This window comes from Tauraco erythrolophus, chromosome 2 (assembly GCF_009769465.1).
Source record: "Tauraco erythrolophus isolate bTauEry1 chromosome 2, bTauEry1.pri, whole genome shotgun sequence".
NCBI classification, from domain to species: Eukaryota; Metazoa; Chordata; class Aves; order Musophagiformes; family Musophagidae; genus Tauraco; species Tauraco erythrolophus.
In genome coordinates this window covers 95471533-95499529 of record NC_141466.1, presented here as the reverse complement: position 1 = coordinate 95499529, position 27997 = coordinate 95471533, and the positions used below count along the sequence as shown (strand labels likewise).

General features: G+C 38.6%; 1 protein-coding gene across 1 annotated transcript in view; it reads right to left on the bottom strand.

Moving 5' to 3' along the window:
- Positions 1-27997, bottom strand: part of CRIM1 (cysteine rich transmembrane BMP regulator 1) — a 191588-nt gene that overhangs the window by 151385 nt on the left and 12206 nt on the right. Inside the window, exon 2 of the mRNA XM_086628070.1 lies at positions 25838-26011. Within this exon, the coding sequence (XP_086484196.1) occupies positions 25838-26011 (174 nt within the window). The remainder of the gene's footprint in view (positions 1-25837; positions 26012-27997) is intronic.

The following is a 27997-nucleotide window of genomic DNA, read 5'->3' as shown; positions in this document are numbered from 1 at the left end:
ATCTTAAACTATTCTGTCTGTACCTGTGTTTCAGTAAATTCTTTATCTGCGCTTAACTTTTTTAAAAAGGGTTGTGGACAAGTGTGTTATGCTTACCTATTCCTTTTGCTGAAATCTATGAAAGTATCTGCTAAATTAATCTATGCTTTTTAGAGAGGGGGAACAATTACCTATTCCCACAAGTCTTTAAAAAGGAAAGTTGTACAATGTATTGGCTAGGGCAAAACACTGTTTTTAGGAACTGTGAGAGCTGACGCAGATAATTTACCTGTCTAAAGTGAGGACACCTGACAAAGTTGTCATAAGATTTCATGCCTCTAACATGCTTTTTCCAAGTATTACAACTACTTTATCAAAAAAAGTGGCTTTTGAGGTAAAAGTGACAGGCATCTCAGCTGCCAAAGTTATTGGCATTATCACACTTGGAACTCATCATCTCTATGGAACTCAAAGGTATAAAAAGCTTAGCTACAGACAAGAGGTTGATGTGATGATACATACGATGATGAGAGAAAACGAGAATAAGATCGTCTTTCTATTTGAGGTTCACCTTTCCCTGGTGCTAACTTTCTTTAGAAGAAAGCTTCTCTACATAAAGTTTTTTAAAATTGCCTCTTAAGAGCTGACAATCAAAAATAACCCACTGATCCGACAAATGACAAAGTTTTCAAGGAAAGTCACACATTACTATCATTTACAGAAACTATTCAATAAAGCCAGAAAGCTCAAAAAAGCTAGCTTTTCCTATTTTAGTTCTATACAGCATGTTACATGTAGTTGTAAGCAACCGGCTACTACAACTATTTAAGAAAGAGGGGTGAAATGAGAAACATTAGTAAATGAGAAAAATTTTTATTATTTGACGAAATAAATCAAACCACAGAAAACATCCTGCGTGCCAAAGAGAATCCAGAGATACAGACAGCATGTCAGTGAAGCGATATCTGTGTGAATTATGGACTTGAGACACCCAGAGAGCTTATTACACTTAAGGTGTGCATGACTCAAACAACATCCCACTAAGGTGAGAATTTTGAAGGAATGGAGTCTCTTCTTTATCGATTGCCAAGGACTATTCCTGGAGGGTGTTCCCACAGACATAACTCAAAATATTACAATTTAATTTCTCTGCAAAAATGGAATCAGATGTCTGCATTTGGGAGTCCGTAGTTTTCAGACAGTGCTTAAAAAAAAAAAACACAAAATAACGGTAACATAGTTACCAACAAAATGCAAGCAGAAAAAAAAAATATTGTGGAAAAGGAACATTAGGAAGTATATTAAACAGGGAAGGAATCAAGCATTTAGCTTGTGTAAGACCACAGCAAGAATAGAAGCAGTACTCATTCTTCCTGTCATTCAAAACCACCCAGTACCTCTAAAAAAACTGAGAACCTTTGCATGTGGAATTAGCCAGGACAACTGAACAGGAGTTGAAGGTTCCTGGTTTGAAGTCAGAAGTTGAATACCTCCAAAACTTCAAAGTTGAATACAACCTTTATCATTAGCACGAAGCCCAGCAGCTTAAAAAAAAAAAAACACACCACCCACCCTCAGGGCACTAAATATTTAACCCACACTGTGTTCAGTCTTGACCCAGTAAGTACTAGGTAAGAATCACTGGAAACGTGCACAGAAAACCTTCAGGCAAATACCTAACCAATGCTTATTACAGTTGCTTTAAACACTACTCCGTTCTCTCCCCCTCAGCCAAAATACAATTATTTACAATAACTGAACGAGCATTTCTTCACACAGATGTGTTGACTCAGGAAAACAAGCTCGTAAGTGGGAAATATTGTGGTTCTTCACCCTGACAGACTGCACCTTAACGCTACTCAGCATCTATCTTATCAAACACTCTCTGAACACATTTGTAAGCCATCAAGCTGCCAAAAGCCCTTCAACAGGTATTTAACACTACAATGACTTTCCTGGATGGCGATATGACTTGCTTCTGTTAGATGTCATGTTTCTGTCAAAATCAAAAGAAAAGAGAGCTCTTAAACTCCCAATCCACAGCTGACCTTTCTGCCTCGGAGAATTAATACTTTTCACATCACTCAGTCATATCTTCTGTACTTTCCCCGTCACTGATTCATCTCATCATCCACAAAGACAATTTTCCTTAAGCAGAGTGACACTTTTCTCTTCCATTCACAGTGACAGTCGTCCTCTTCAGTCACGTTATTAATGCCTATTCTGTTACTTGCATTCCTGGACCTTTCTGTGCACCACACCAGCTACCATCACACCTCAACCTTTCCTCTTTTGATTCTCACCCAGGCCTTAAGCTGTCAACTTTATCATCTATTTAGTTTCTCTTCTGTTTTCATATCTAAAAAAATCCAATTCTTGGCCATGCCACTGCCTGTTTCTTTCTTTGATTAAAGTTCCCATTAACTGCCATCACTGCATTTCTTACTTGCCCATTTCGGTTTTCAGCCCCTTTGCACAATATTAACAAAAAAAACACATATACGCATTGACACTTGTCTAACATTACTCCACATCTTGAAGGAAGGCATTCCTATACAAATGTTTTCAAGACAGAAGTAGCTCACAAAAAATGAACTTCTGTGAAGCAGTGTTTGCCTCTCAATATTCAAATTGGAGGTGTTAAGTTTTCTGTTCTTTGAATTTTACTTTCTCATAGCTACATTCTGGTTTAAAATTAACTTGGAGTGAAGGAAGCCCCTTGGAGCCTTAAACTCCAAAATACTACCATAAGATAGCATCTCATTTACTTCAGTCCTTACTGGAGTTTACACAGGTTTTCATCCACGTTCAATTAAAAAAAAAAGCCGTCTGAGAAAGCCTGTTTGCTTCCCAAGGTTCACTTTAACTACATTGGTAACTATCAGATGGAGGAGTTTTACCAGGAATGACAAAACCACAAAAGCCTGAACAGAGTAAAATGCTATTGAGGATGTTCAATAGCTCTGCAGCAAAGGAGACAACTAGTATTTTAGAAACTATTTTTTTCCTTTGTTAATGCAAGCGAAGAAAGATAAGCAAGCTGTGATTTCCTTATTGCACAGTGACTCAAGCCATCAAGAATCATGTTCAAAAATGTTGAAAGGAAATGATGATTCCAGCCTCTACTGATGGAAAGACCACTACATACAGCTCTTCAAAAAAAAAAAAAAGGGAAAAAACCTGAAACGCACAAAAGTTCCATATCTCACTAGGATACAATCACTAGGGGACTAAGCAAAGCTTCCACAAAACTTCAGTCAATGAAATGCACATGTAACAGCTGAAGCTACTCAGAATTAAGCATCTAAAGACTTTTGGAGTCAACAGAATTAACTAATAAAGTGTATTAGGATCCTCAAGGTGGGGAGCAGAATGAATTTGGAGGCAAACAAAACCCAAAGCATTTGAAAATGCCTGTGTAGATTTTTCTAGGGAATTACCGCAAGGACGATTTCTCTAAAATAAAGTTTCGAAATCTGTTTTATTATTGCAAGGACTCTCTTGGGCTTATGAAAAAAAGAAAAAAATGCTTTTTAATTTAGAGCAACAGTATTAGTTATTGCATTACTGTATAGAACAAATATAATAGGGTAGAAATCAAGGATGGATAATACTGGTCAAATTTTAAATTTTTAATACTTGCAGTGAGGCCAAGGACAGAAATATGTTATTTAAACCATATTGTCTTAACAAACTAACACTTATCAGCTAAGCTGTGACAAGAAATGGCAGGCTGCTTACTCTGTTCCAAAAGCAAATTCCAATTAAACTTAAGAATTTTCATTTGCATTTGCAGTAAGCTAAGCATGTGGACAAGAGCATTTACAATTTATTCAGTGGCCACCCACCTAGCTACTGTCAGATCACATATCCCCACATTGTAGAAAGAAAGTAAATCTAATTATAGAAGAATTCAAAATGGTTTTGAGTGTAACAAATATTCAACATTGATAGTAAATAATCAGTAGTATTTACGTGCAGATTTAAGACTTTCATACACACTTCCATGGATACTCCATGAAATAATTCCCTTCTCCGCTAGAAAAGCTATGCTTTAAGATCATATGTGGAGAAGTAGAGCTGCTGCTGAGAAATATTCTTACTGTGAACAGAACAGGAGAATACGCTGTAAGGAAGAAAGCCAGCTAAGAAAGGCAGCAGCCTAGGGAAAGTAATTTCTTGAGTTATCTGAAAGAAATGGACAATCCTAGATCCAAGACAAGAGAAGGGAAGAATTAAAGACAAGATGATTAACTTAGCATAATTGAATGTGAAAAGCAAGTATACATTTTCATCTAGACACTGTAGTCCTATTACAGGACTGCTAAAATTAAAATATTATAGACAAATTTCTTTTTTCAGTTCATTTGGTACACTTACCAGCATTTGCTGTACAGAGAATTTCATTGATGGGTCAGTTGTACTTCCTCTCTAAAGTGCTTTGAAGGGAGCTCAAGTGCATCCTCTTCCTCAATCTTTGAAGTGTTTACCTGTACCACCAGCTTTGAAAGTAAAAGGCAACAGGCAGGCAATGCAGAGACAGGAATGAGGCTGAGTACAGTACTATATTACTCCAAAAATATTTTAGTGTTGATCTTCAACTCTTACTGGGACACAAAGTCTTTTTTTTTTTTTTACCAAGACTTTAGATATTTAAGAGATACTATTTGACATTTTAGAATTAAGTCAGCAATATATCAGTTGACAAGAATATAAAAACAGATAATCTGAAATCATATACATTATACACACATACATATAAAACCAAGAGAATTCTTAATAAATAAAATTATTGGTGTGCTGTAACAAAAAGCAATTGGAAAACTCCCAGTATGAAATAAAACAGAATCACTATTGGATACTAAGAACCAATGGGAGCACATTATAATAGGAATGTTGATGAGTGTGGAGTTATGAAAATTAATTATGTCTGTATAAACACAGAGTAAAAAGAAAGCAAACAGTGGTGGAAATACCACAGGTGAAGACTAAGACTGGCAAAGATTTGTCCACAATGCCAGGGGATTGGGGTACTATTTAATGGACAAGAAGTGAGATTTATTCAACATTCACATCAAGTATTTTATATTCTAAAAGCGACTCAAAAAGATAATCCTACTCTGTGGCTGTCAAATTTATTAATAAAGTTATTTCCAAAACCCAAAAATTAAATCTGTAGGATGAAATGTTTCAAACAAGAATTAAAAAGAACTGTCAAGGAGCAGATTTTGACGACTTCTGTTTATGTTACGCACCTTCATATTAAGAGGACAAGCGCCCTGCAAAAGCATGAAAACGAAGTAGTTTGAGCTGATGGCTGCAACTAAGGAAACTTCCACCATACTTAAAAGTTAGGAAGCTGTCTGAGCGCCTCGTTTTCATAGTATATACTCTAGGTCTGCTGACTTAGCAAAAGTAACCTGCTTCTTATATAACCTGGAACTTAGAGAAAATAAGGAAAATGAACTTTTTAAAAAAAAAATAAATCTAACTGGTAGACAGTCAGGCTGCACAATGCTAGAGGATCTAAATATGACTATGCAAGAGTAAAATACTGGGAATTGATTCAGTTTAGTCTTCCATCTCTCTCTGTAAGGAAAGGATGAGGAGAGAAAGAAAAAGGTAGCGGTTGTTGCTTCTCCTACCTTCTCCAACTGGTGATTTTTTTTGTTTGTGTTTTTTGGTTTTGTTTTTTATCAGGGTTTGGGGTTTTTTGGTTGTTGTCTTTTTGAAAAGTTTTAAAATTTTCATGACTAAACTCTAAAAGTCAGTTTAAGAAATTTTTTTTCTTGATCATGGAAGTGTAGAAACAAAAGTACTATAAACAGTGGTAAAACTTATCCTGTACTTCCACGTGCAATTAGCAAGGAGCAATTCTGGCATAATATTAAAGTAGGAACATTTCATAGTTTCTGGGGAAATACAGCACAGAGTAAAGCAGATGTCTTCACTAGAAAGGAAAGGATTTTATTATGGAGAACAGTGAACTTCTCCCTAAAATGTTAACCCTAGAGGTGAATTAAGTGAAATGTAAGAATATAAAGCTCCCTCTATCAGCTGAGGAAAATACAACACAAATGTTAGTATGCAAAAGAAAGTAACTATAGGCAGAAAAACATAATAGATAAATCGAACAAGAAAACTAAAAGAAGATTCATAGGTTGCATCATGTTTGTTGACTAACCAAGAGGAATTTTCCAGATCAAGCTACCAACAATATAACATGGATTATAATAGTCTCATATTTGCTGCAACAGAAGCTTCAGAAGTGAAAACTACAGTGCACCAATACCATAATTTGCATTGAAAAGTTGTTCATGATTTAGCACCTGTTTTACAAGCAAAAAGGCTGGAAATATAGGAAGACAAAATTCAATATCCTCTGCAGAGAAGCTTCAACCCTGTATATAACAAACTCAAAACCCTTTCTCATTATGAATACTGAGAAAAAGACAGACTGTTTTCAACACTTATGCCTTTTTCCCCAATTCTTAAATTCTTGATACATCATTATTTTCTTAATGTTCTTCCCTCTTTTTAGCTGTTATTTCCTGTTTTATAGATTAAGAAGTTAAAACTAAGATGCAGTTGAATTCCTGTGTGGCCAGGACCTGCAGTGGGAGCAGGTGAGAGTTGACTTGGACAGTAGTCATCTTTGCTTCCACTCCTATACAAGGCTCACTGCAGAACAGTAAGAATTGCAAATATCTAGATCTCTCCTCAAGTCACAGACAGTGGAAGTCTCAACCTTTTTTTTTTTTTTGATGTTAAGAACCACAGTTTGTTTACGAATTTTTTTAACAATAAAGAGAAAACTGTATGACATGACTATGAAAGATATACTTCACATTTTCATGACAAAAACATCTGAACATTTAGCATGCCTTTTGCTAATTTTTAATGGGGCAGGGAAGGCAAAAACCACTTATTAAGCTTGAAAGAAAATAACTCTACCATCGCCCTCAGAGAAGGAGGTCAATGCCTTCGTACGCAAAAGCGGAGCGTCTCAAAACTTTGGGAAAGCACAGTTCTTGCTTGGCTCATTTGTTCTTGCAGAGTTCTTTGTATCAGCTGCAGCTCCAGTACCAAGGAGCGGCCACAGGCCTGTCCCCTTGGAGGAGAGGGATGGCTGTCCATAGTTTCTGCAAACGCTCACAGTCAGAAGCCACAGCCTGTTTTTCGTCTCCCTGGCTGAATGGAGCAAAGCAGGGCTGCAGGAGGAAGACCCACAGTACTGCTTTTGAACGCTCTGTCATCCCCTTGGATCCAGCAAAGCTTTGTGAGCTTTGAAAAGCCATGCTGAGAAACGCTTCTCTGCAAGAGTTACAATCACAACGCGATCGCTTGGCATGCACGGCGTTAGTGATGGACCTTTAATGGAAAGTGGACTTCAGATAGCCTTCTTGGGAAGGAAACTCATTCATAAGTTTCACATTCATAAGAAACACAACACAAACTCTCATAGTTACTTCCTCAGAAACTAACTAAAAGTGATACTGGGTTGTTTTTTTTTTATTCTAAAGAAAATTCCCTTTTAAGGGACTTACCTTCTCCAGTGCCAACGAATCCACAGGCTCAAGGCTGATGGAAGCCAGGGACTGCAGAGCTGATAGACTTAATCCACCTGCTAAAAAGGATCATGCTGGAGCTGGTAAGAACCACTGGCTGCACAGTCCAAGTCTAATTTACTTCACACAGTATGAAGTCTCTACAAAACTTTATTGCCTGGCTTTGGCCAGGCAGAGTCACAGAAAAAACCTGAAACCAACAGCCCAGGGTGACACCAGTCCTTGAGGGGGGACAAGACACACGAGACCAATGTGTTGCTCCTCAAATGCACTCTCATAAATAAACAGAAAAAGAATATCCTACATCAAGTTATATTGCAGAATTAAAATACGTACATCCCAGTTAGTAATTACATCTACTGTGAACTGGAAAAAGGACTGCAGGGTTGAAATTAAAGCTTATTCATACAGAAGTTGGCAGGAAACTCATTTGAACTCTCTTCTTCCCAGGCCGACAAGACCACAGCCATAGAAGCGTACAAGCCAGCACATCAGTCTTCTCTGTCTTTCATTTCAGAACAACTACAGGATCGTCACCATTTCAGGAATTCAGAAACACCCTTTCTAAATAAAGCCCACTGCATTCTTACAGTTTCAGTACAGCCCTGAACATCAGGACAAAACAGTGTTTTGAAGCCAATCCCCTCTTCAGACAAGCCTGTCTCCCCATCTCACAGGTAGACATCATACAGTATTTCTCCAAAACAAGGCCTAACATAACCCAAGGTTGATAGTACAATGTATTTTCCCCATACTGTGCGTTTCCAGTTCCTCTCTCAGAACAAGTGAAAACCCACCAGGACCCCACGCAAGATCTCTGCCACAGAGAACTTCTGTTGATGAGAGGATGACTAACGTAGAAGAGGACAGAAATACACCTTTATCTCTAATACTGCTTCTCTGAATGCACACTCCACAGCTATCTTTTGAATTTTACTCAGGGTATTATCAGTAAAATAGTATTTTCAATGTTTCCACATATCAACAATGTTGTGGGTTTTCTTCCCAATAATCCCTTTCAGCAACACTATAGGCTTTGAGACTTTGAACTCCTCAGCATCTGAGGGCTGCCAAGGCTTGCTTAAGAAGTTATTTTCTCTCTACATCACTGCAATAGTCTCATCAGAAGTCATCATCGCTTCAAAACAGTCAACAAAACTGGGATGTTACATCCAGGCACCACTCTTGCTCACAGTTCATCCATTTAGCACAAACTTGCTTTCATCACCTGCTCAGTACACTAGACTGTGTGCCATCTTAAATGACAGCATTAAGATTCACCAGGTGTCACACAGATCCTGTGCATCAGAATTTTCAAGTTGTCAAGGTCCAACCACCAAACCACTAGCTATATTCAAGATGGCATAAGGAAGCAAAGTCAACTCATTTTCTGAAAGGAAGACTGCTTTCTATGCAAAATTTTTTAAAAAATGTCAAGATCTAATTACAAATTAAAAAAAAAAGAAAAAAAAAGAAAAAAATCAAACTTTTGCTATTCAAATGGCTATCACCATAACAACCAATTTCCTCAAACTTTCAAGAAATACCATCTTCAAAATGAGTAGGAAAGCAGTAACTTCAAGTAAGGAACTGAAGGCATTTATTAAAGATATATTAGAGATAAGTTCAAAACCAAGTCTAATTATGCATGAATACCCATAGCTTTTACACCAGAAACAAAGCCTGCTGAATGACCCCTGTGGTATTGGTTTATAGGTAGCCATTATATGGAGCTGGATGACATGAACAAGATACCTGAAAGAAACCATATGCATAATTCTGAACACCAAGAGGCTTCAGGCATTTCTGTCAGCGCAGCGTATTTTTAAAAATACAAACAAATCTACAGACAGAGTAGCATCTTCCTGCAAACTACCCTAACTTTTTGGCTTAATTTCTTTATTTCACAGTACTTTCTTCAACGCTCCCTTACACATTCCACAAAGACTCTTAAGTCAAACACTAATAATTTTAAAGGAATGGTCAAGACAAACCAGCTTGAGACACATGTAACAATAAGGAGCTTTTCAAGGTAGGCCACACTGCCTGCATTTGACAGCCAAAGATCTCCTCAAAAAAAACGCTGTCCAGACTAGAATGAGAGTTACACTTCGCACGACCCAGAGGAGAAGTTCCCAAACATCCATATCACATCCTCAAAGTGGTACTGCAGAGCTGGACAGTGGCTGCAATAGCACTTGCATTTCCTGATCAGCTGTTCAGAGCAGATCTACAGAGAATGAAGTGAGGAATGAGGTGTCCATGTGGTGTGTGCACACCCAAAGTCATCAGGAAAGAGAACCAATTTGATGCAGGGAAGTTGGGGAAAAGATGGTTAGCAGTAGGCACAGTAGATGTGTTAGAAAGGTGATGGAGCAAGAAGGTTGTGCACAACTAACTGTAGCACTGGAAGAACATTAGAAGTAGGCAGAACTTTTGCATACAAACTTTTACTTAGACTTACTGAGAAATAAGACTTGTACAATTCCTCCAAGACACTACATTCAAAAGGTCATTCTCATTCACATGATTATCCCAGAACTGCAAAATAAAGTTATAAACTAATCATCAGATACCCATCAAATGGAATAAGCTGGCATTCGTTTGTATTTCTTCACAGGTGAACAGAAGTATCTGTATTAAACTGCCCTCTTGCAGCAGAGCACCAACTGTATACAAAAGTCAGAGGAGGAACCACATTCTGGTAAGTGACTCTAATCTCTTTCAAAAACCTTAATCAAGGTTTAATACAGCACCCAAAGAAAGAAACCCATGTTGTTGCTTTCAGATTTGGCATTCAGTATTTATCAGACTCATTACTAGGCATGCATCCATTGAGGTCTTGATTAGAAGAGATTGTGTACTTATGAAGTAGATCAAAAAGATGTGGTTGTCTTCTGGCTTGGTCCCAGTGCATCCCCAAATGCGAGATGAGGGCTGTACTCCAAGTATTATGATATGCAAACATACAATAGTAATCACAGAATTTTTCATGCCCCTACACCCAGGACCTAGCCAGCCCTCTATTAGTAAACACAGGGAGGCAACGGCCCTATTCTTGGGCTGTTCTCAGCCACCTCCCTAGCCTCTCTCTAAGTCAAAATAGCAACAAAACGAGGCTAAAATAATCTCTCACATTTGAGTGGATGACAAGCACACTGCAATCAAAGACTAGCACTAAGAGAAGAGGAATCTTAAAGATAGTCAGTCATTAATGTTCAGAAGACATTGCTTCAAGTTACATGTTTTCAAATGGTAACTTTATTCAGCTACAAACATCTCACCAACAGAAAAAAGAGTCACTCCACAACACTGCAAGCTTCCAACACTCAAAAATCATGTCTTTCACCACAGGTTAAACTCAACTTCACCATCTCCATGCCCCTACCACCATCCTTACAATTTATTCTTCTTAAACATCACTTTGTCATCAACTCATTTCTGATCTATTAACAACAGAACCAAAAAACTGGGACAGAAGAGAGTCATGTGTTGACACCTAAATGCAAGCAACTGCTTTGAGTAGCAAGCTTTTCACAAAGGCTAGAAGTCTGAACAATTAAAGACAGAGTGTTGAAAGCCCTGCACGTTTCCCAGAACAACTACCAATATGAGCCCCACTAGGATAGCACCTAAGCATCCCTACTGATGTCTATTCTCACTATGCTATAGCTCAAAAATATTTTCAATACGTTCAGATGTTTCAAGACACAGAAAAACACATCCACAGAATAGATGCAGGGGTTCTGCCACCTAGTGGCATCTAGAGCCTCAAATTATTGTTTCTATCATATTACTATTATGCTTTTTATTTTTTTAAATTTTTTAACTGGAAGCATTTGACAGCACAGAAAACAAATGGTTTCACTAGCATTGAAATTACCAAGCGTGAATTGCATTCTGAGGCATCTAAGCTAATGAGAGTTCCAACTGAAGCTTTACTAGATGTTTAGATACTCATAGTATATTTCATCTTTGCTGCAGCTCCCATAGATTCTCTGCTGCCTAGTATTGAAATTGATGACATTTTGTATAGTGTCTCTCATAGTGTCCCATTTTCAGTTCCTGCAGTATTCTAGTATCTTTGAGGTCCCTATCCATTTGTCATAATTGCTGGAATCAGATAAATCTCTAAAGTATTTATGAGCAGGAAATGTAGAAAGGCAGAGATCAAGAGGCAAAAGTAGCAGAACAATAAAAGCCTCGTTTCCTCACGACACTGTCTGCATCACAGTTTGTCAATAAAGAATCTTTGTCAGCCCCAACAGCTTAAGGGCTTCCCCTGCCCAGTTTACAGCAAGGACCCCACAGCATGTCATGTCAAACAGGGACAAGGACACAGAGGAGCACAGAGGCAGGAGCTCCTTAAGGCAAGTGACTAGCAGAAACCACCCTTTTTGCCAGGCCATAAACTCACAAGCCCCCTTTCCCACTTGGAATTCAAAGCCAGAAGCACTTTAATGCCTAAACTAGGTCAGTCTTTGTTTACACAAAACACAGATGAGAAAGGAAGTATATCACTCATTCAACTTAGTCAGGATAGGTCCAAAGCCCAGAACAGCATATTGCATCTCTTATTCCCACCCAACCCCCTCCTCCAGGAAACAAAACCTTATCAAAGGCACATGCAGAGAACACACCACACAGACGTAGCCAGGTAACAAACAAATCTTCTCCCTATAAGACAGATATGCTTCCTCTGTGGGAGTATCAACAACATCATTTGAAGTGATCTCACATTCTTACTAGGCTATACTCTCACAGATGCTTAAAGTCCCAGCCTCCATTCAGCAACTTTTGCAACCCTAGTAAGCCATGTGCACTTCTGGGCTACATTACTACAGATTCCTTAGTAAATAACAGTTAGGTTTGCATATTTGACTTTTAGTCCGGGGGGGGGGGGGGAAACAAACAAAACACACACAACAAAACACCACAAACACAAAACCAAAAGAACTTCAACCAAAACACCCACACTCACAAAAACCCCAAAACAACAAAAAACACAAACCCCAAAAACCCAAACATAAACAAGATCACAAGCACTACACAGCTGTAAGTCCTATCCTTTTGACATTTTTTTCCTTTGCTTTTTTAATTTTTTTCCTCTGACTCCACAGCAATCCCTGCACTCCCCACAAAAGTTCCTTAGCTGTAGCCTATGGCAGTTTTCCCCTTTAAGGGATGGGAAAGAATAAGAAGGAAAAAAGGACGATCTGCCATAGAAATCCACAGATGAGCCAGTACTGCAGAGCTCGCAATGATTCACAGATCTCTGCTGGACTTTTATCAGACAATAAAAGGAGACAGTTTCAGGAAGTTTCATTTCTCACTCTGTATTTGAATTTCAGTTGTGTTAAGGTACAGCTGTAAAACAAGCACGTAAGAACTACCACAGCAATGAAAAGAGGTTCATGTGTACCTTGATGTGCAACCACATTTGATCAATCAGAGATGAGTTTTGTGGACTGCAGCTGTAAAGACAGATGAGATTTCTGCTAGAAAGTAAAGCTCCCTTTCCCTTGTCAACAAACTAGTAGCTTTCACAGCAATAGTCCCTATGATTCAGAAGGAAATGAGAGACTGATAGAATAAATTGTTGGCAAAGCAATGCTTCACAAATGTAGGGCTGTAAGTAAAAGCCAGATACAGATTGCTTCTGTCTGCAGCCTCCTGAACCAAACCAACGCTGGCTCAGCACAGAAAGCATTAAGCTTTCTTACAGGGAGCATTCATGCTCTGGTCTATGTGTAGAAAGCTACTCACATTACTGGAACGTCATGGTATCGTTCAAAAGAAGTTAGGGATGTGCTATCGTGAAGATACAGCTTTATCTCAGTTTCCAGGTTTCACTTAATCTCACTTCACATTAGTGCTGAACAGCTCTGTCGAAACTCAGCTGCAACCCAAGGAATTTGCAGAGTACAGTAGGAGACCACAGCCCCTTATATAGGGCAGTCCTCGTAAGAGATTAGAGGTTAACCATACCCAATAAAGAGCTCGCTCAGATAGAACGGCACAGGAGCCAGCAAGTTGTCTTCAGGCAGTATCAAAGTGTATCATCCCTTTATATGATGCTAGCTCCTACAAACCTGGTTTGCAAATCTCACTAACATGCTACAGAGTTTTGAAAAAAGACTAAAGAAACACTTTTTAAAAAAAAAGTATTGATAAAGTTAGAATAACTTTATGCAGTAAAAAAGTTCTAAAATAGCACATTTTACATGTTGAGAAAGGCAACGATTTCTCCTCTCATTTCTATCAAACTCTAGAGTTGTGCCTCAGATTCATTCATTAGATGTTATGCATATCATGTTTTATGAGAGATTCAGATCTATCAGTCAGGCAATTCACTTCTTTCTTCACAATGAACAGAGCCCCTGCTATTCAGGTACCGCCCTTGAGTCAGGGTCCCAGTCCTGTCCATCCTCGGTTACTTGTATGTTCTACCAAAATTCCACTTTCCTGAAGTACTCAATTTCTTGCTTAACACACCTAATGTCACACAAGGAACAGCATTAGCAGACCGATCTGTTAAGCATTTTAACTCTCTAACACTAGGAGGAGATACCTGGAAAAAAAAAAGATAGGTATTGCTTTCTCCTTTTATTCCCCTTCCCCCCCAACATGACCTTGCTTGCACTTGCACTTAGAGTCTTCAGCTTCTAAAGAAGACAGGATGAGGAGCCCTGCCTTATTCTGCTCTTCTTATTCATGACTTCTGAGGGATGCTAGCATCTTGTTCCAGTTCAAGGAGACAGACAGCATTTAGCTCCCAGTAGCTATCTAGATCTAGTAGGTGAGTTCCAGGCTCAAGGTGTTTGTCCTTCTACCCAGTCTGACTAATTTGCAGGACATCAAAGCCCAGAACCAGCAGAAGGTACCTGGTTATTGCAAGCTGGAAGCTGAAAGCAGTGGCTTGCACAGAGGGCAGGTAAGGACTGGATGCTTGGAATGGTGTAACTAAAGCATCCATTCTAACTCTACAACTGATGTGGCAGTACGAAATGCAAGACTTATGAAAAGCAGCAGCACTGAGACTGCTATTTTAGCTTTCTGTCACTTGCCATCTATCCAGGTAAGGAATACTCACACTGCTCACAAACTCTAACAGCACAATAATTAGAAAGTTTTGTTTAACAGACTTATTTTATTTTACATCTTGTTTTCTATCCATTGCTCTACTATGGTATATCAGTCATAAGTTTACTGGACAATTTTTGATGTTTGAAGTGATTTTCTTCAGAAGCAACCAGATTGGCTTTTTAAAAATACCGTATTTTTACTCAAGTTGTAAAATCTTGATACTAATATTCTAACCTGGCTTCTAAAAACGTACAAAACATTAGAAACTTGTGTTCCAGGCTCTTATAAAGCAACTAATGCATATTATAGAAAGATCCAAAGCTGAAAAGATGAAACATGTTGCTTTTCGTGTTACTGTCCCCTCTATTCACTTCAAGAAACCTGCAATGACAACTGAGGAGAGAAAAAGATCAGACCTACACATGTAAGCGTGCCAAACAGCTGAAAACCCCAGCTCAGATGGCTAGAATGTCAGGCATTTCCTCCACTGCTCTATGTGACTGCATCTACCAGCCAGAGGTCAAAAGCAGATTTGCAGATTTCAGTTTCCAGTTTTGGGGGTTTTTTTATGTTTGTTTTAAATCAAGAGAGTGTTTTCTATGCCCTTCTGAAGTTATACCCTAGTGCCAACATGTTTAACATTTAACATATTAGTGCATTCATTTATAGAAGCTGGCATATGTATCTGACAAGTCATTTAATTTCTAGCACCTTAAATTATGTAGATTGGTTTGTCACTATGACAACAATTTTTACATGTCTCTAGAACAAAGTTGATCACACAAACGTACTATTTGTTCTCTTCCTAACTGAAGCCAAGAGTTAGTGAAAGCTTTACTTCTTCTGGACCGAAAGGCAGAAGTTTCATCTTTTAACATGAATTGACATAACATATCTGATTCTAGATAAGCTATTTAACATACATCATGCAAGTTACTTGATGAAGGAGGAAGGAAGTTTTCTTGGATTTGAACAGCAAGAACTTAAAAAAAATATTTTGAATACAGAACACTTGAGGGAATCAAGAACACGCGCAGGAATTCAGGAGGGGGTAGAGCTACTGCTCATCAGCACAAAGCTTAACAATGCCTTTGGTTAGGGGCTTTTTCTTGAGCAAGCCACTCAACCTTGAGCTCAGTGTTTCGTCCATAGAACACCCACTTCATCTCCAAGTAATTGTGTAGAGGAATCCTTTATAGTAAATAGAAGCACAAACATGTGCCCAAAATATACTGACAGTGAACAGACAGATGCCCCAGCACGTGGAGAGCAGGCTTTTTATTTTTAAGCATCCATAGAGGGCACACATGTACCAGCTACGCTCAGGTCCAGCGCCTGAGGATACTGGCCAGAGTAACGTCTCACTGATGTGAGATGTCAGTGGGAAAGGTGGAACAGAGTCCTGAAAAGCCCTTTTACAACTAGGTAGTTTCCATATCCTTAAGCAGATGTTTGGACTCCTGTTTATACTGTGAGCTGTACCCCTGATAACACTGGGGTAGGGTGAGAAATTATTCTCAGTTGTCTTCATAAGAGGAACTTATAAAAAAGTTTTACGTGGGGGTTTTCTGGGGGGCAATTTTTCAGAGTGCAATCAAGCAACACCTGCTTATATTGAACCTAGAAGGACAGAGTAACAGGCAAACAGGAGTAATAAGCTCAGAGCAAAGCTTTCTGCCTAGCATCATTAGATCAGGCTGTCAGTGGCAGAATATAGCTAGTTACACTGAAGCAGTCGTGGCTACAGGAAAACCTGAAATGGTTTTGCAAACATACACACACATATCCCTGCCTTTCTTAGAAGGGAAGGGCAGATTATGGATTTGTCACATAGCATCAGCCAGATCTAATGCTATTAAATTAGTAAGGACTGATAACCTGGAGAAAAGAGGTTAGTAATGCAAAGTCCTCTAAAAATGTGCTAGTGCTCAATGTACAACCCCAAGATAAATCCAGGATGGTATCCTACTTACAACATTATTTTCCAGAGGTTATTATAATGAAGTCTTTGATATACTTCTGCTGAATGTGGAAACAAGCTAGAGACTCTTCCCTAGCAGATCAGCACCACTGCTGAGAGGAACCTTGGGCTGAAGACAAGAGGGAGCAGTTCAGCTAGACTCCAAGAGTTTGATCAGGAATTTAAAAAGCCTCCCCTGCGTTTATCAGCATAGAAAAACAGTGTAGAGAATCTAATAAAGAACACAAATATTATTATAATATTTTCAAAAAAACACAAACATACATTTTTGGTAGGGGAATAATTGTTTTTCTTATCACACTAATAATTCCATTGCAATACTAATCCTTTTGCTTTCTTACAGAGCAAAAATTGCGAAGTACTTCATAGGAACATGTTCTATTACCATACTCACTAGCAAGTGCTTTTGTATATGGGGGGGAAAGAAATGTTTCCTCTTCTAGTAGTGAATAGAGATACAAAAAGTTCATACACATTTTTGGAATGTTGAAGTTGGAAAGCATCGACTGAGTTAGCTTCTCAAGCATCTTGAAAAGTGTACAGTTGGAACAGCTATCCAAGTATCCTTGCTCTACTTAAAAGCTGCTGAGGAAAACCAACCTTATTAAGTATCCTATCTGCAGCCTGTTCTGAAGTAGAACCAGTGGAAGTTTTCCAGGAACACTGCTCTTCCTTTTCCCTCTCATCTTCCATCCTCTGCAAAGGGTTATCCAACTTCACCAAAATTTCTCTAAAACCCAGTTGGTTCACAGGATCTTGCTTCAACTCTAGTCTCCATCCATCCATCTTATTACAGACAAACATTTTGCTGATAACACTTCATTACATTGCACAGAAAAGTTAGTTTGATGCTGTGGAAGCTGCACAGTGTTTGTTATATTTTTTAAAAATAACAACCAAAATACTTCAAAAAAATTCAAGGTCTAAATTTGGAGACAAAGAGCTAAAATAGTTTGTCACCATGCTATACAACCATTCAGAATTACCAAATGTTGGCATATCACTCTTAAGAGACAACTGCAAAGTCTACTGAAGATGACGAAAAAAGACAACTTTCTTTTTCAGCAAATTGTTCTTTATTATTTACTAAGACGTAACCATTGTATTTCAATTGTCATATTGACCAGTATGTCACTGATAGCACTATCACTAGATACAATCATCCAACACTCACTTATCTCCACCAGCATCAATGCTGCGTATATCCAAACACAACTTCCCCTATCAAAACAAGACCTATGACCCAGCACACCGAGTGCCACAGGAACAGAGCTTCCTGCTAGTATGCAACGTTAGCCTAGTGTATACACACCATTCAATTTGAAATCTTTGCTCAGGTCTCTTCTGTCACATGTAGATAACTTTTGATCCTTAAAATCAACACTGCATCTGGAAGCCTGCTGCTAAAAGTCACATGCTTCATTTTCTCTCCTCCAATTTTAACAGAAGTTAAGGTCAAGCATTCATTAAAACCTGTAACTTGCCATTTCAGTAAAAGCAGACATAGTTCAGCACAGCCTCCTTGCCAACATGGAAATGAATATTTGGAAGGCACCGAACTTATCAAAAGCAAGATCTAACCAGCTGTAAGATACCTGTCCTGCTCTTTTCCTTCTCTTATAGAGGTTCCAAGTACAATAGGTTATCTTCTATTTAGTTTCAGATTAATGAAGGTAAGCATTTGAAACAGAAAAAGGCAAGAAGAATGCTCCTTTGTCTCTAGGAACAACCACGCTTTGACCATCCACATCTGACTACTAGCTTTGTAAGATGTATTTGTCACAGTCCTACCCCCAAAGCCTACAGTTAAGCTTACACTTCTGACCACAGCAATCTTGGAAACTGCGAGTCTGAAGGAAGCTGAAGTGCCACAAACTGAAGATCCAGTACCTTCTCCATAAGCACTACATACCCAAGGGATCTGGATGTAGGGAAGGAAAGGCAACAGTGGTGTCACCACCACAGCTAAACCACAACACACAGAAGGAAAACAAACTCAATTACTACACAGTAGAAACAACACACATTTACATAAAATGGAGAGGAAAAACAGAAGTGTAGAGATACAGTATTAGTTACAGTTTTAAGTAATTTCTGTGATGTTAACACTTCAAGGTTTTTTTCAACCAGCTGCTCAGTTTTGGCTTGTTTCTTCAGCCTTCCCTCCCAACAGTTTCTGTAATGCAGTTTTTCCTCCCATTAATACAAACGGCATTATTCATAATCTAATTAAGCCTGAAATTAGGTATCCAGCCACATCAATACAGAAATATGAAAGTCAGTGTTCCCTTTTGATATATTTCTGAAACTTGTGCAAGGCTTTCTTACTGTTAGCTTCAAATTTCATGGCACAGATGTTCTCTGTGTGACAACTCATCTTAAAAATAGGACATGCTAAAAGAGCCAATACATGAGAAAAAGATCATACTTCCTTGATCAGCGAACAGTCCTCTGAGGAACTAGAGTCAGAAACATGACAAGTCCTGCAAATTTAACACTGCTCTGTTATGCTGGAAAGGCAACTGCACTGCCAGATGTGCCACTGTCACAAAACCCTTTCATCAATTAATGAGCGAGTTCTCTTCCCCTTTGGTTTTTGGAAGATTTCTTTGTGTGTTCAAGTTTATGCCAGGATCTCTAATCTGTGCTATTTCCACATCAAATGGTTTTTCATTTTGTATCTATGCATTCAGAAACAAAGCCCGAAAGCTATACTGCTGTTTTCCTCCGTGTTTCGTGTGAAATTTTGCCTTCAAATGCATTTACTTGGCTCTCACAAGCATGTTGAAGGGTAAAGTCTGGACCTTTGCCACAGTTGCATTCCTTACTGTGAATACCTGCCAACCTTCAAAGTTCAGTTATTTGAGCAAAAACATACATTAATTGTTACGTGAGAGGAGTGGAAAGTGTATCAGATTAAGCCCATTTGAAAGTGTTTCACTCCCCTCCTTGCTTGATAATTCAGCATAAAGCTGGATTTATTCTGTTCTAGTTTTTCACCATAGCTGCAGCCATTAAGACCACACAAGTGAAGTTTAACACAAAATCAGACTTCATAACAACTAAACAAGCATTTAGAATAAAATTACCTTCTCATATTTGTTATTCCAGGACTGGTCTAACAGGTATTGCAACATTTGCCACATAAAGTTATTCAGTTACATGTAGAAAATAGTGGAATGCAAGAAGTATGTTGCAACAAGGCAGCTTAATACATACCAGTGACTTAAAAGGCCTTTTCCTTTCACCTATGAAGGACAGCAGTGAAAAGCTTGGAAAGGTGCAAGGCAGGCAACCAAGAAGCAATTATTTTAAAATAAGAGTTTCAGTAACTTAGCATCAGCAGCAGGTTTTACATGCAGACAGAGCTACAAGTGAAGGGTGTTCATTTACCTAAATCATGAATCACATCTTCCATCAAAGAAGGTACAAATTTTATCCTTCACATATATTCTGAATAAAGGTTGGGCTTAACTTTTACATGAAAAAACATATGCTTTTGGTAAGAGTATGAAGTGATAAAGTCAGTCAATTGGTTTCTCATCTTAGAGCTCAAGTGTGCATTGAGAGAACTTGAAAAAGAAGAAAAACACCACCTTTGCTATGGCTGGTGGCACTTACGCTCTCTTTAGTCCTGGAGAACAACTTTGTCTGTGGGTCACACCAGTACCTCATATTATCAAAACAAACACTGCTGCCAAACTACTTTAAAGAAGCAGGCTAGTACCGGGAAGTTACTCATCTTGGAAAGAATTTGCAGACTGAAGTTTTTAGTAAATCCAGTTGAAGAGATCCCAACCTGAAGTGCAGCCCACCTCATGAAAGACTGGATGCCTCTGACCCACGACTTTCCCCCCACCTCCCAGAGGGAAGAGTAGATAGCTGTTCTAGCAGGGAATGTTTTTTAAGTAGGGAGTTATTCCAAAGACCTGCAGCTCACAAGAGCACAGAACCTGACCTGCTCTGACAGAGGAGGAAGAACAAGCTCAAGAACATCCTTAGGTTCCCATTGTTTAAAGCTCTGCTGGGCTATCTGAACTGCTGCCAGAGTCTAGCATAGAGGGAGAGAAAAATGAAGATCCCAAAACTGGAAGACAGGCTTTGAAACTACTGAGGCTGGGTCACTTCAGGTACTGTCCTCCTATTGATTCTTCATACGTGGTAGGCAGGATTTTGAGATAATTTCATTGGCACTACACAATATGTTTTAGATGCTACTAGGTAGCAATGCCCTACAAACATATCTTGATGAAAAAAGTTATTTCCTCTTTCACTTCCCCTCACCCCCAAACCTCAGTGTCTCTCACAAAGTCTGAAGAGCTGACTCTTCTGTACTATCTGCAGTTAGTTCTCAGCAAATCATGACTGCAAGAATGTGTAGATGTAGCTTATTAGATTTCTGCCTGATACTGTGGCTCAGCAGACAGATGGCATCCAGTCACTTTTCACTCTCTGGCCATATTTTCCACAGTCCACTCCAGCAGACCAACTTCAACCAAGCTGTCATCGTTAGCAGTCTCCTGACTAGAAACAAGCTTTCTAAGCTCAAGAACAAAGGATTTCCTGAACCATATCACAGCAGGCACTCATCAAGACAATAACCAAAAGCAAAAGCATTTTTAACAAACAAACAAAAAACCCACCCCAACACAGGAATCTATTATTATTTAGGTATGTGATAGCTTTTCCAGACAGTTTCTTTCTAATCCCAAATGTGTGCATTTCCTCACAGTAGGATGGTTCACAACCTCAATACAAACCTTCTACATGAAAAGTCACTGATGTTCCATGCAGAGAAGCAGGCACTTTAAGACTGGTAAAGGAGCTAGGAGATCTCTAAGGCATGAATGTGATTTATATGATACTCTATTCAAGTAACAAGTCTTTGAACATTTGCAGTATGTCTACAAAAAGATTAGTTAGAAGTTAGCTATCAACCCTTTCATATGTATCTAATTCTTTTATTTTCCAGGAAAACAAGGGCAGGGGGAGAGGAAAACAACTGCCCTCAGTACCTGTATTACTGAGACCTCGCACTAGCCTCTCAGCACTTTCTCGCAAATAGACATCAGCACCCTTAACAGAAGTTACATACATTTGAGCAGAGATTAAAACAGACTCTCCTCTTTACAGGCTTCCCCAGTTCAGGGCAGAGCAAGATGTTGAGAGACAAAATAAAGAACGTAGCTTTCAGGCCCTGTCAATGACATCTAAGCACCAGCACCGTGACGTTAAGTGCCTGATTTTGGGATGGAAGAACAGATAAAGTTGTCTTATTTGCCTCATGTGGCTTGTTTAAGTGAACTGAGGTGCAAACAGCACGAAACAGGTAGGCAAAGAAAGCAAGAAAAGGAGGCAGGGAAAGGCAAAGCTAGAAAAAAATACAAAGAGCCCAGGAAGGCAGGCAGACACAAGCCAATAGGGAAAGATCCTACATGAAGCTAATAAGAGAAAACTTCAGGTTAGTTGGGCAAGCAAGCTAGAACTGACACCAAGCCCAGAAGGGAAGACCACACACAGCCTGAGAAGCTTAAGTCTAAGATAAACTAGATTAAAAAATGATGACTGGAGAGCCGCTTGAAAGGGAGGGTACGAGCACAAAATGACATGAGAAGCCAAAGAGCATGCAACAGCCCAGACTCCTTATCATATACACATTCATATCTGGAAACAGGACTCCAGTTTTTGGCTTGTCACCTATTATTTGCCAGGTGGTATTTATAGAACAGATTCCACATCTGCAGACAAAGGTAGCTTTCAGTGAGCCATACGGGTAGATAGGCTGTCCTAAGCATACTAAGTAACACACAGGGCCATGCACAGGAGATGCTGGTGCTGATGCACAGTGTTAGATGTAGTTCCAGCTCTAACTCCACCCCTTCCTCCTTCTTTCAAGGAAACAACAAAAAAAAAAATCTAACAAAACAAGAGGAAAAAGAATAAAGAAAGAAAAGCCACAGAACTCCTTTTAATCAGAACAAGCAAACCACACAGATCTAACACCTTTAGCCTCTATAATACCCTTGCCTCAACTGCTCAGGAAACAGAGAGACAAGTCCTCAGTTAAATGAATTTATACAGCCCAAGATAACTTGTCATAGCTATGCAGCTTTAATGAAATTGCTTGAGCCAGAATTTCTCTAGAAGCCATTGTATACTACTAATTTTCTAGGTTCTGATTTGTCAAATATTCTGTAAAGTTATAAATCTTATTTCAGCTGTGCTTTTAAGAACAGTACTACCAAAAAACAGTTTACTTGATAGGACCTTCCCCCTTCCCAATTACCTCCTTCATTAGAAGGAAAGCAATGTTACTCATTTGCCCCTTAGCAGGATGGAGTTAAGTATCTTCCCTTGCCTCAGTTGTGTTATGGAAGTTCGTCAACATGTGAATGATACACAAACTTACAAAGAATACCAAAAGTCTTGCAGAGTGACACATGTCACTGAACAACACAAAACATACTCAATTGCTTAGTAAGTATCCTTAAAGTACAACACACACAGAAGTAGCTCCTTAGATGGCACTTTTCTTCAAGTTTTCTTCAGAAACTCTGACTATGGTGTATCCATCATTCAGGTGCTTAACTTGCATCTTTTTAATCACACTGTGTATTTAATGATCCACACCAAGAGTGGTGAGGAGAGGGAAGGTTGACTACCTTGCCTTGGTCCCACTTTCCATAGCAGCAGATTCAATTAGAGTATTTCAAGATTTAAATTACTAATTTCAAATCTTCCTGCTGCTATCTTTAACAGACAAGCCAAAAGAGTGAAGCGTACATCAGTACTTTGGATTTCCAGAAAATCTTAGACATATTTAACAGATCTTATGAATCATGCCTTTTTACATGACACTACAGTTTAAGACTTAGCTTACCTTCAAGAAACAGAAAGATTTGTCTGTATTAACATGCTCAAATAACCCTCTGGTTTGCATACTACCTAAGCTGTGTTTCAGGTGGACTTACCAAATGGATTAATTCAACTTTTAGACTATAAACTTTGAAAGCCTGAAATACTCAAACTGCAAATACTGGCTCAGACACATCAAAGTGGCTATTCCACTCCACCTAAAAGACAGCTTGCTTACCAGACAGGGATGTTGCAAGCACAAAAGGAAAAAAGTTATTCTTCTTTTCCATTAGCTTAAGTACAGCATTAAGCATACGTTTTAATTACCGAAACAAGAAGTAACACATTTAAAGAAAAAATCTCTATAAGCCATTAGCATTCGATTCCCAATCCTACTTAGAGAAAGAGGGAATAAGCATTTGCAGTGCGAAACACAGTAGGCAGATTTGACTGGATACAGCTGTCAAAAGCAGAAAAATCGAAGTCATAGCATGAGTTCTGCCCTTCTATTAGGGAATACAGATGGATTTGACTTCAAACATTCCTCAGTGGTAGGGTTTCATAGTCTGAGGATGCAAATGCAAATTCACATTCTTATGAGTAAAAGCTGGACTGTCACAATATTCAAGTTATAATTGCCAGATTTCTGGTATTTAAGGGTACCGTTGTTGTTTCGTAACTTTCATCAACCATCCTTCCTATCTATGAAAGATTAAAAATCAACAGGTCCTAAACTCTTTTACTGGTGCCCTATAGTCTGAGGCTTTGGAAGAATGCCCTCCAAAAAAAAAATAATTAAAACCAAGAGAACAAATAAACAAAAAAGAAAATTACACCTGTGAAAGCCAACTGCACCACTGTGGTCATACCAGACAGTTTACATGTAGAATGTTGTTACCTCATGGCTAAGCTTAGAATGCAATTCTTTTTAAAATGGGAATTTAGCCAAAACAAGAGGTTGCTGAAGGCAAACTACTCAAAGAATCAACCTGCTTTAACTGTGCCATTCCACAAACTAAGCCCATTTCTTCCAAGTCTGCAAAAAACAAAAAGGCATTCACAGCAGATTCTCCTAGCAAGGTAAACACATGACAAACTGTGATGCCAACAGAAGTCCTGCTCAACTACTACAGACTTAAGTCACACGTTCACAAGTGAAAAAAGAAGTGGTGAGTAAAGTTACTTAAGAACCCATATACATTACTGCCCACTTCTACAGCAACAAAAAAAAAGGCCAGAGGTTGTGCCTCTTCCTAGGACTAAAAAGACCATAAAAAAACCACACACTAAGCACCTCTACACCTTCAGTGACCAACACCATGACCGACGATAACAAATATATTTCCACCAGCTACGCTTTTCTCACAACATCTCCTTGTTTAAAGCCTGTAGCTCGAAAACAATTTTCTCATCACAAAAGGAATACAACAGATGACATCAGATCACACTTCCTTAACTCAAAGGTAGTACCTTTAAATATGGTTAGAAGCCTTACAAATATATTTGCTTTTGTGATACAACTTTAAACATTGGTTTAAAGCAGACGAATTAAGCAGGTTCACACCACTATCAACTTTCACATGTTCCTGGACACCTTGGAAAATAAACAGTAACTACAGCATCACAGAAAGCGCCCAAGATCAAAATCTTCTGTTCAAAACAATTCTAGAAGTACACCATGGGAATTTCATTGCAACTGGATATATTTAGGCCAACTCGTTTCCAGTTCAATCATAACCAACAAAAACAACCCAAACAAAAAACCCATCATATGTTTATGCTTCTGCACACATACACGTGGTCTAGTGCAAGTCTTATAAAAAAGAGCACGGAAAATGAAAAATAGGACCATTAAAGTAATGCTACATAACACAAACTGAAAGAAAATAGCAATTCATACATTCATATAAGAAAAAGTATAACCAACTACTCCTTTTTCTATACCTTTACAATTAAAATCCGCTGTGTTTTTATTCACAGTTCAGTCACATCAATACATCTAAAGAGACTTTTCCACACTGTTTTACAGCTAAAGATAGCGATAGATATCTTTACCTTGTAGTTGTACCTACAAAGGTAGCTACCATGAACTATAATAGAATGGTTTTAGTCTTAAAAATCTGCAAACATCGTAATACACAAAGCACAAAGTATTAGTTTCTTCCATTCTTAAACCTACGTATTTGGAAGGCCAAGCTTACTGAAATCCTGTCTTCCTTTAAAACATACAACTGTCTTCTGAAAAGTACAAGTCCATAGGTATCTGAAACCATCCAGGTCATCCTGAAACATATTAAACTAGACTACAGCTTTTCATCAAATGCACAGAAAAATTACTAACTCTGAATTACTGAAGACAAGTGCTTACCTTCAATCCTTTTTAAGGCCGACAGGCAAGTATCCCGGCTTGGAAATTCAAATGGATTATTACAGGTCCGAATGGTGTCACATTCACACTTCCCGTTGATTATGTTACAACCTGTTATAAGGTTTTCATTGCACGGTTCAAATCCAAGAAGCTGATCATCATCCCAGTTTTCATCTAAAATAAACAAACAAACTCGCTCACTATTGGATTTCAGCTGCAGTATATAAATTCAGCTTGCTCTGCAGTTGGATGAGATTTACTTCAACATTGTGCTAAACAGAAGATAACAGATTAAAAAAAATAACAGATTAATCTAAACTGTATGATTTGCCAAATACCATGTTTCGCAGCTGTTCTATTGCCCATTTTGCTACAGCTACTGGCATTGTTTACTTCCATCTGTATGAAAAACTACATAGTCTTGGGAAAATGCATAGTTGTAGTACAAACGAGTGCTATTCTAACCAAAATAACTTTCGCAGATACTTGAAGTTATATTTATCATGGAAGTGAGAATGTTGAACAGAATCTGCAGCTGCTATAGAAGTCAAAATTGAGTCAGAAAGAGAGCATTTTTAAACCTGATTAAAAAAATACATCGCACAGAATTCACTCCACGGAGATAACTTTTCATTACAAACATATTGCAAGATGCCAGGCCTCTGATTCTGCAATATGACCAAAAGTGAGTTTTCCAGCACTCCTGGATTACCGTCCATGCTTTAAGAGAATTGGTCAAGCACATCATGCTCCTTGCTATCAAGGGGCCGGGGGATAGTTGGGTTAAAATGAGTCTCTCTGCTCAAATAATTCTGCTGCTTTTGAATCAGTCCCATCAAATGCATGTAACTCATATTCCTACTGGACAACTGCCCATTTTCCTTTTAGGAGGTGACTATCTGCAATAAGGTGTTTTTTTTTTTTTCCTCCAGGAAGCGCTTAATCCAGTCGATCCAGAGTTCCACCATGATTACCAGTCCTATAGAATCTCGGCTTCCTTAGGTCAAGTGCGCATACAGCAACAACCCATCAACTCAGAAGTTTAAGCAAGATATATGCTTTTTACACAAGACTGAAGAAAATAAACTAGGGATTAGGTATTCTTCACTATAGGACAAGATCATTTTCCAACCTTATCTGTCTACCAAAACAAGTACTACACAATAGTCACACAGATAGTCCACTGACTTCCAGTAATGACAAAAGGAACAAATATCTCTTTTCAATCTTTACATCCTTATATTTAACAGCAGCTTTCACATTGTGCCTTCTAGTAGTTCGATTTTATATACTACCAACAAGCAAGTTTCCAATACAGAACCTGCCAAGAAACACTTCAAGAAAGTTAAGACATCTTTCAGCTATGAAGGATGTTTTTTTCTGTTGTTAGGGTTATCAGAAGCTGTCCTCCAGTATGGGAGGCCACAGCCAAGTGTGAACTGTTTGTCAGTCGGTACTCTGACACTCAATAGAAGTCTAAAAACTGATAGTAAATAACAGTATACACACACATATGCTGAGGTTGACATGTAAGTACTCTCCACTCACAGAAACATGGAAAATATCTGCTAACCTGCAGTTTTTCCTGTTTTGGAGAAAAAATAATCAACAGCTGTGAAGAGCTGTTTACCAGTTAAGTAACCATATACGACCTACAGCAAGTGGCATAGCAGATACTCACAGGTATGTTTCTCCCTGTACAACCAACTGCTTGCTTTCTGTTATAAGCCAGTAAAGTATGCTGCTGACAAAAAGCACCAGATAAACAACTAAGACAACTTTAGACATGAAGAAGGGAACCTCCATGGGAACCTCATTGCTTTCTACTCAACAAAAACAGCAAGGGAAGAATAGTCATTAACCCAGGAAGTAATTTGTCTTCTTTTTTTTATCGTTAAAGTTAACATATCATCCCATATAGCAACTGTATCAATAAAAGTCAAAGGAAGTGTAGAAGTTCCTGAAGAGAAACTATTAAAATTCCTTCAAGAGAACATGAAGCTTCAGTAAGGCCTGGGACACTTTCATTGTGAGGAGGCCTTGCATACAGAGGGCAGTGGGAAAACAAGGGAATTGGGAGAACAATAATACATCCTGTTTTTGACAAGCCGGAACACAGTCTGGACAATTTGTATTTCACAAGTCCCAGCAGTAAGTAAT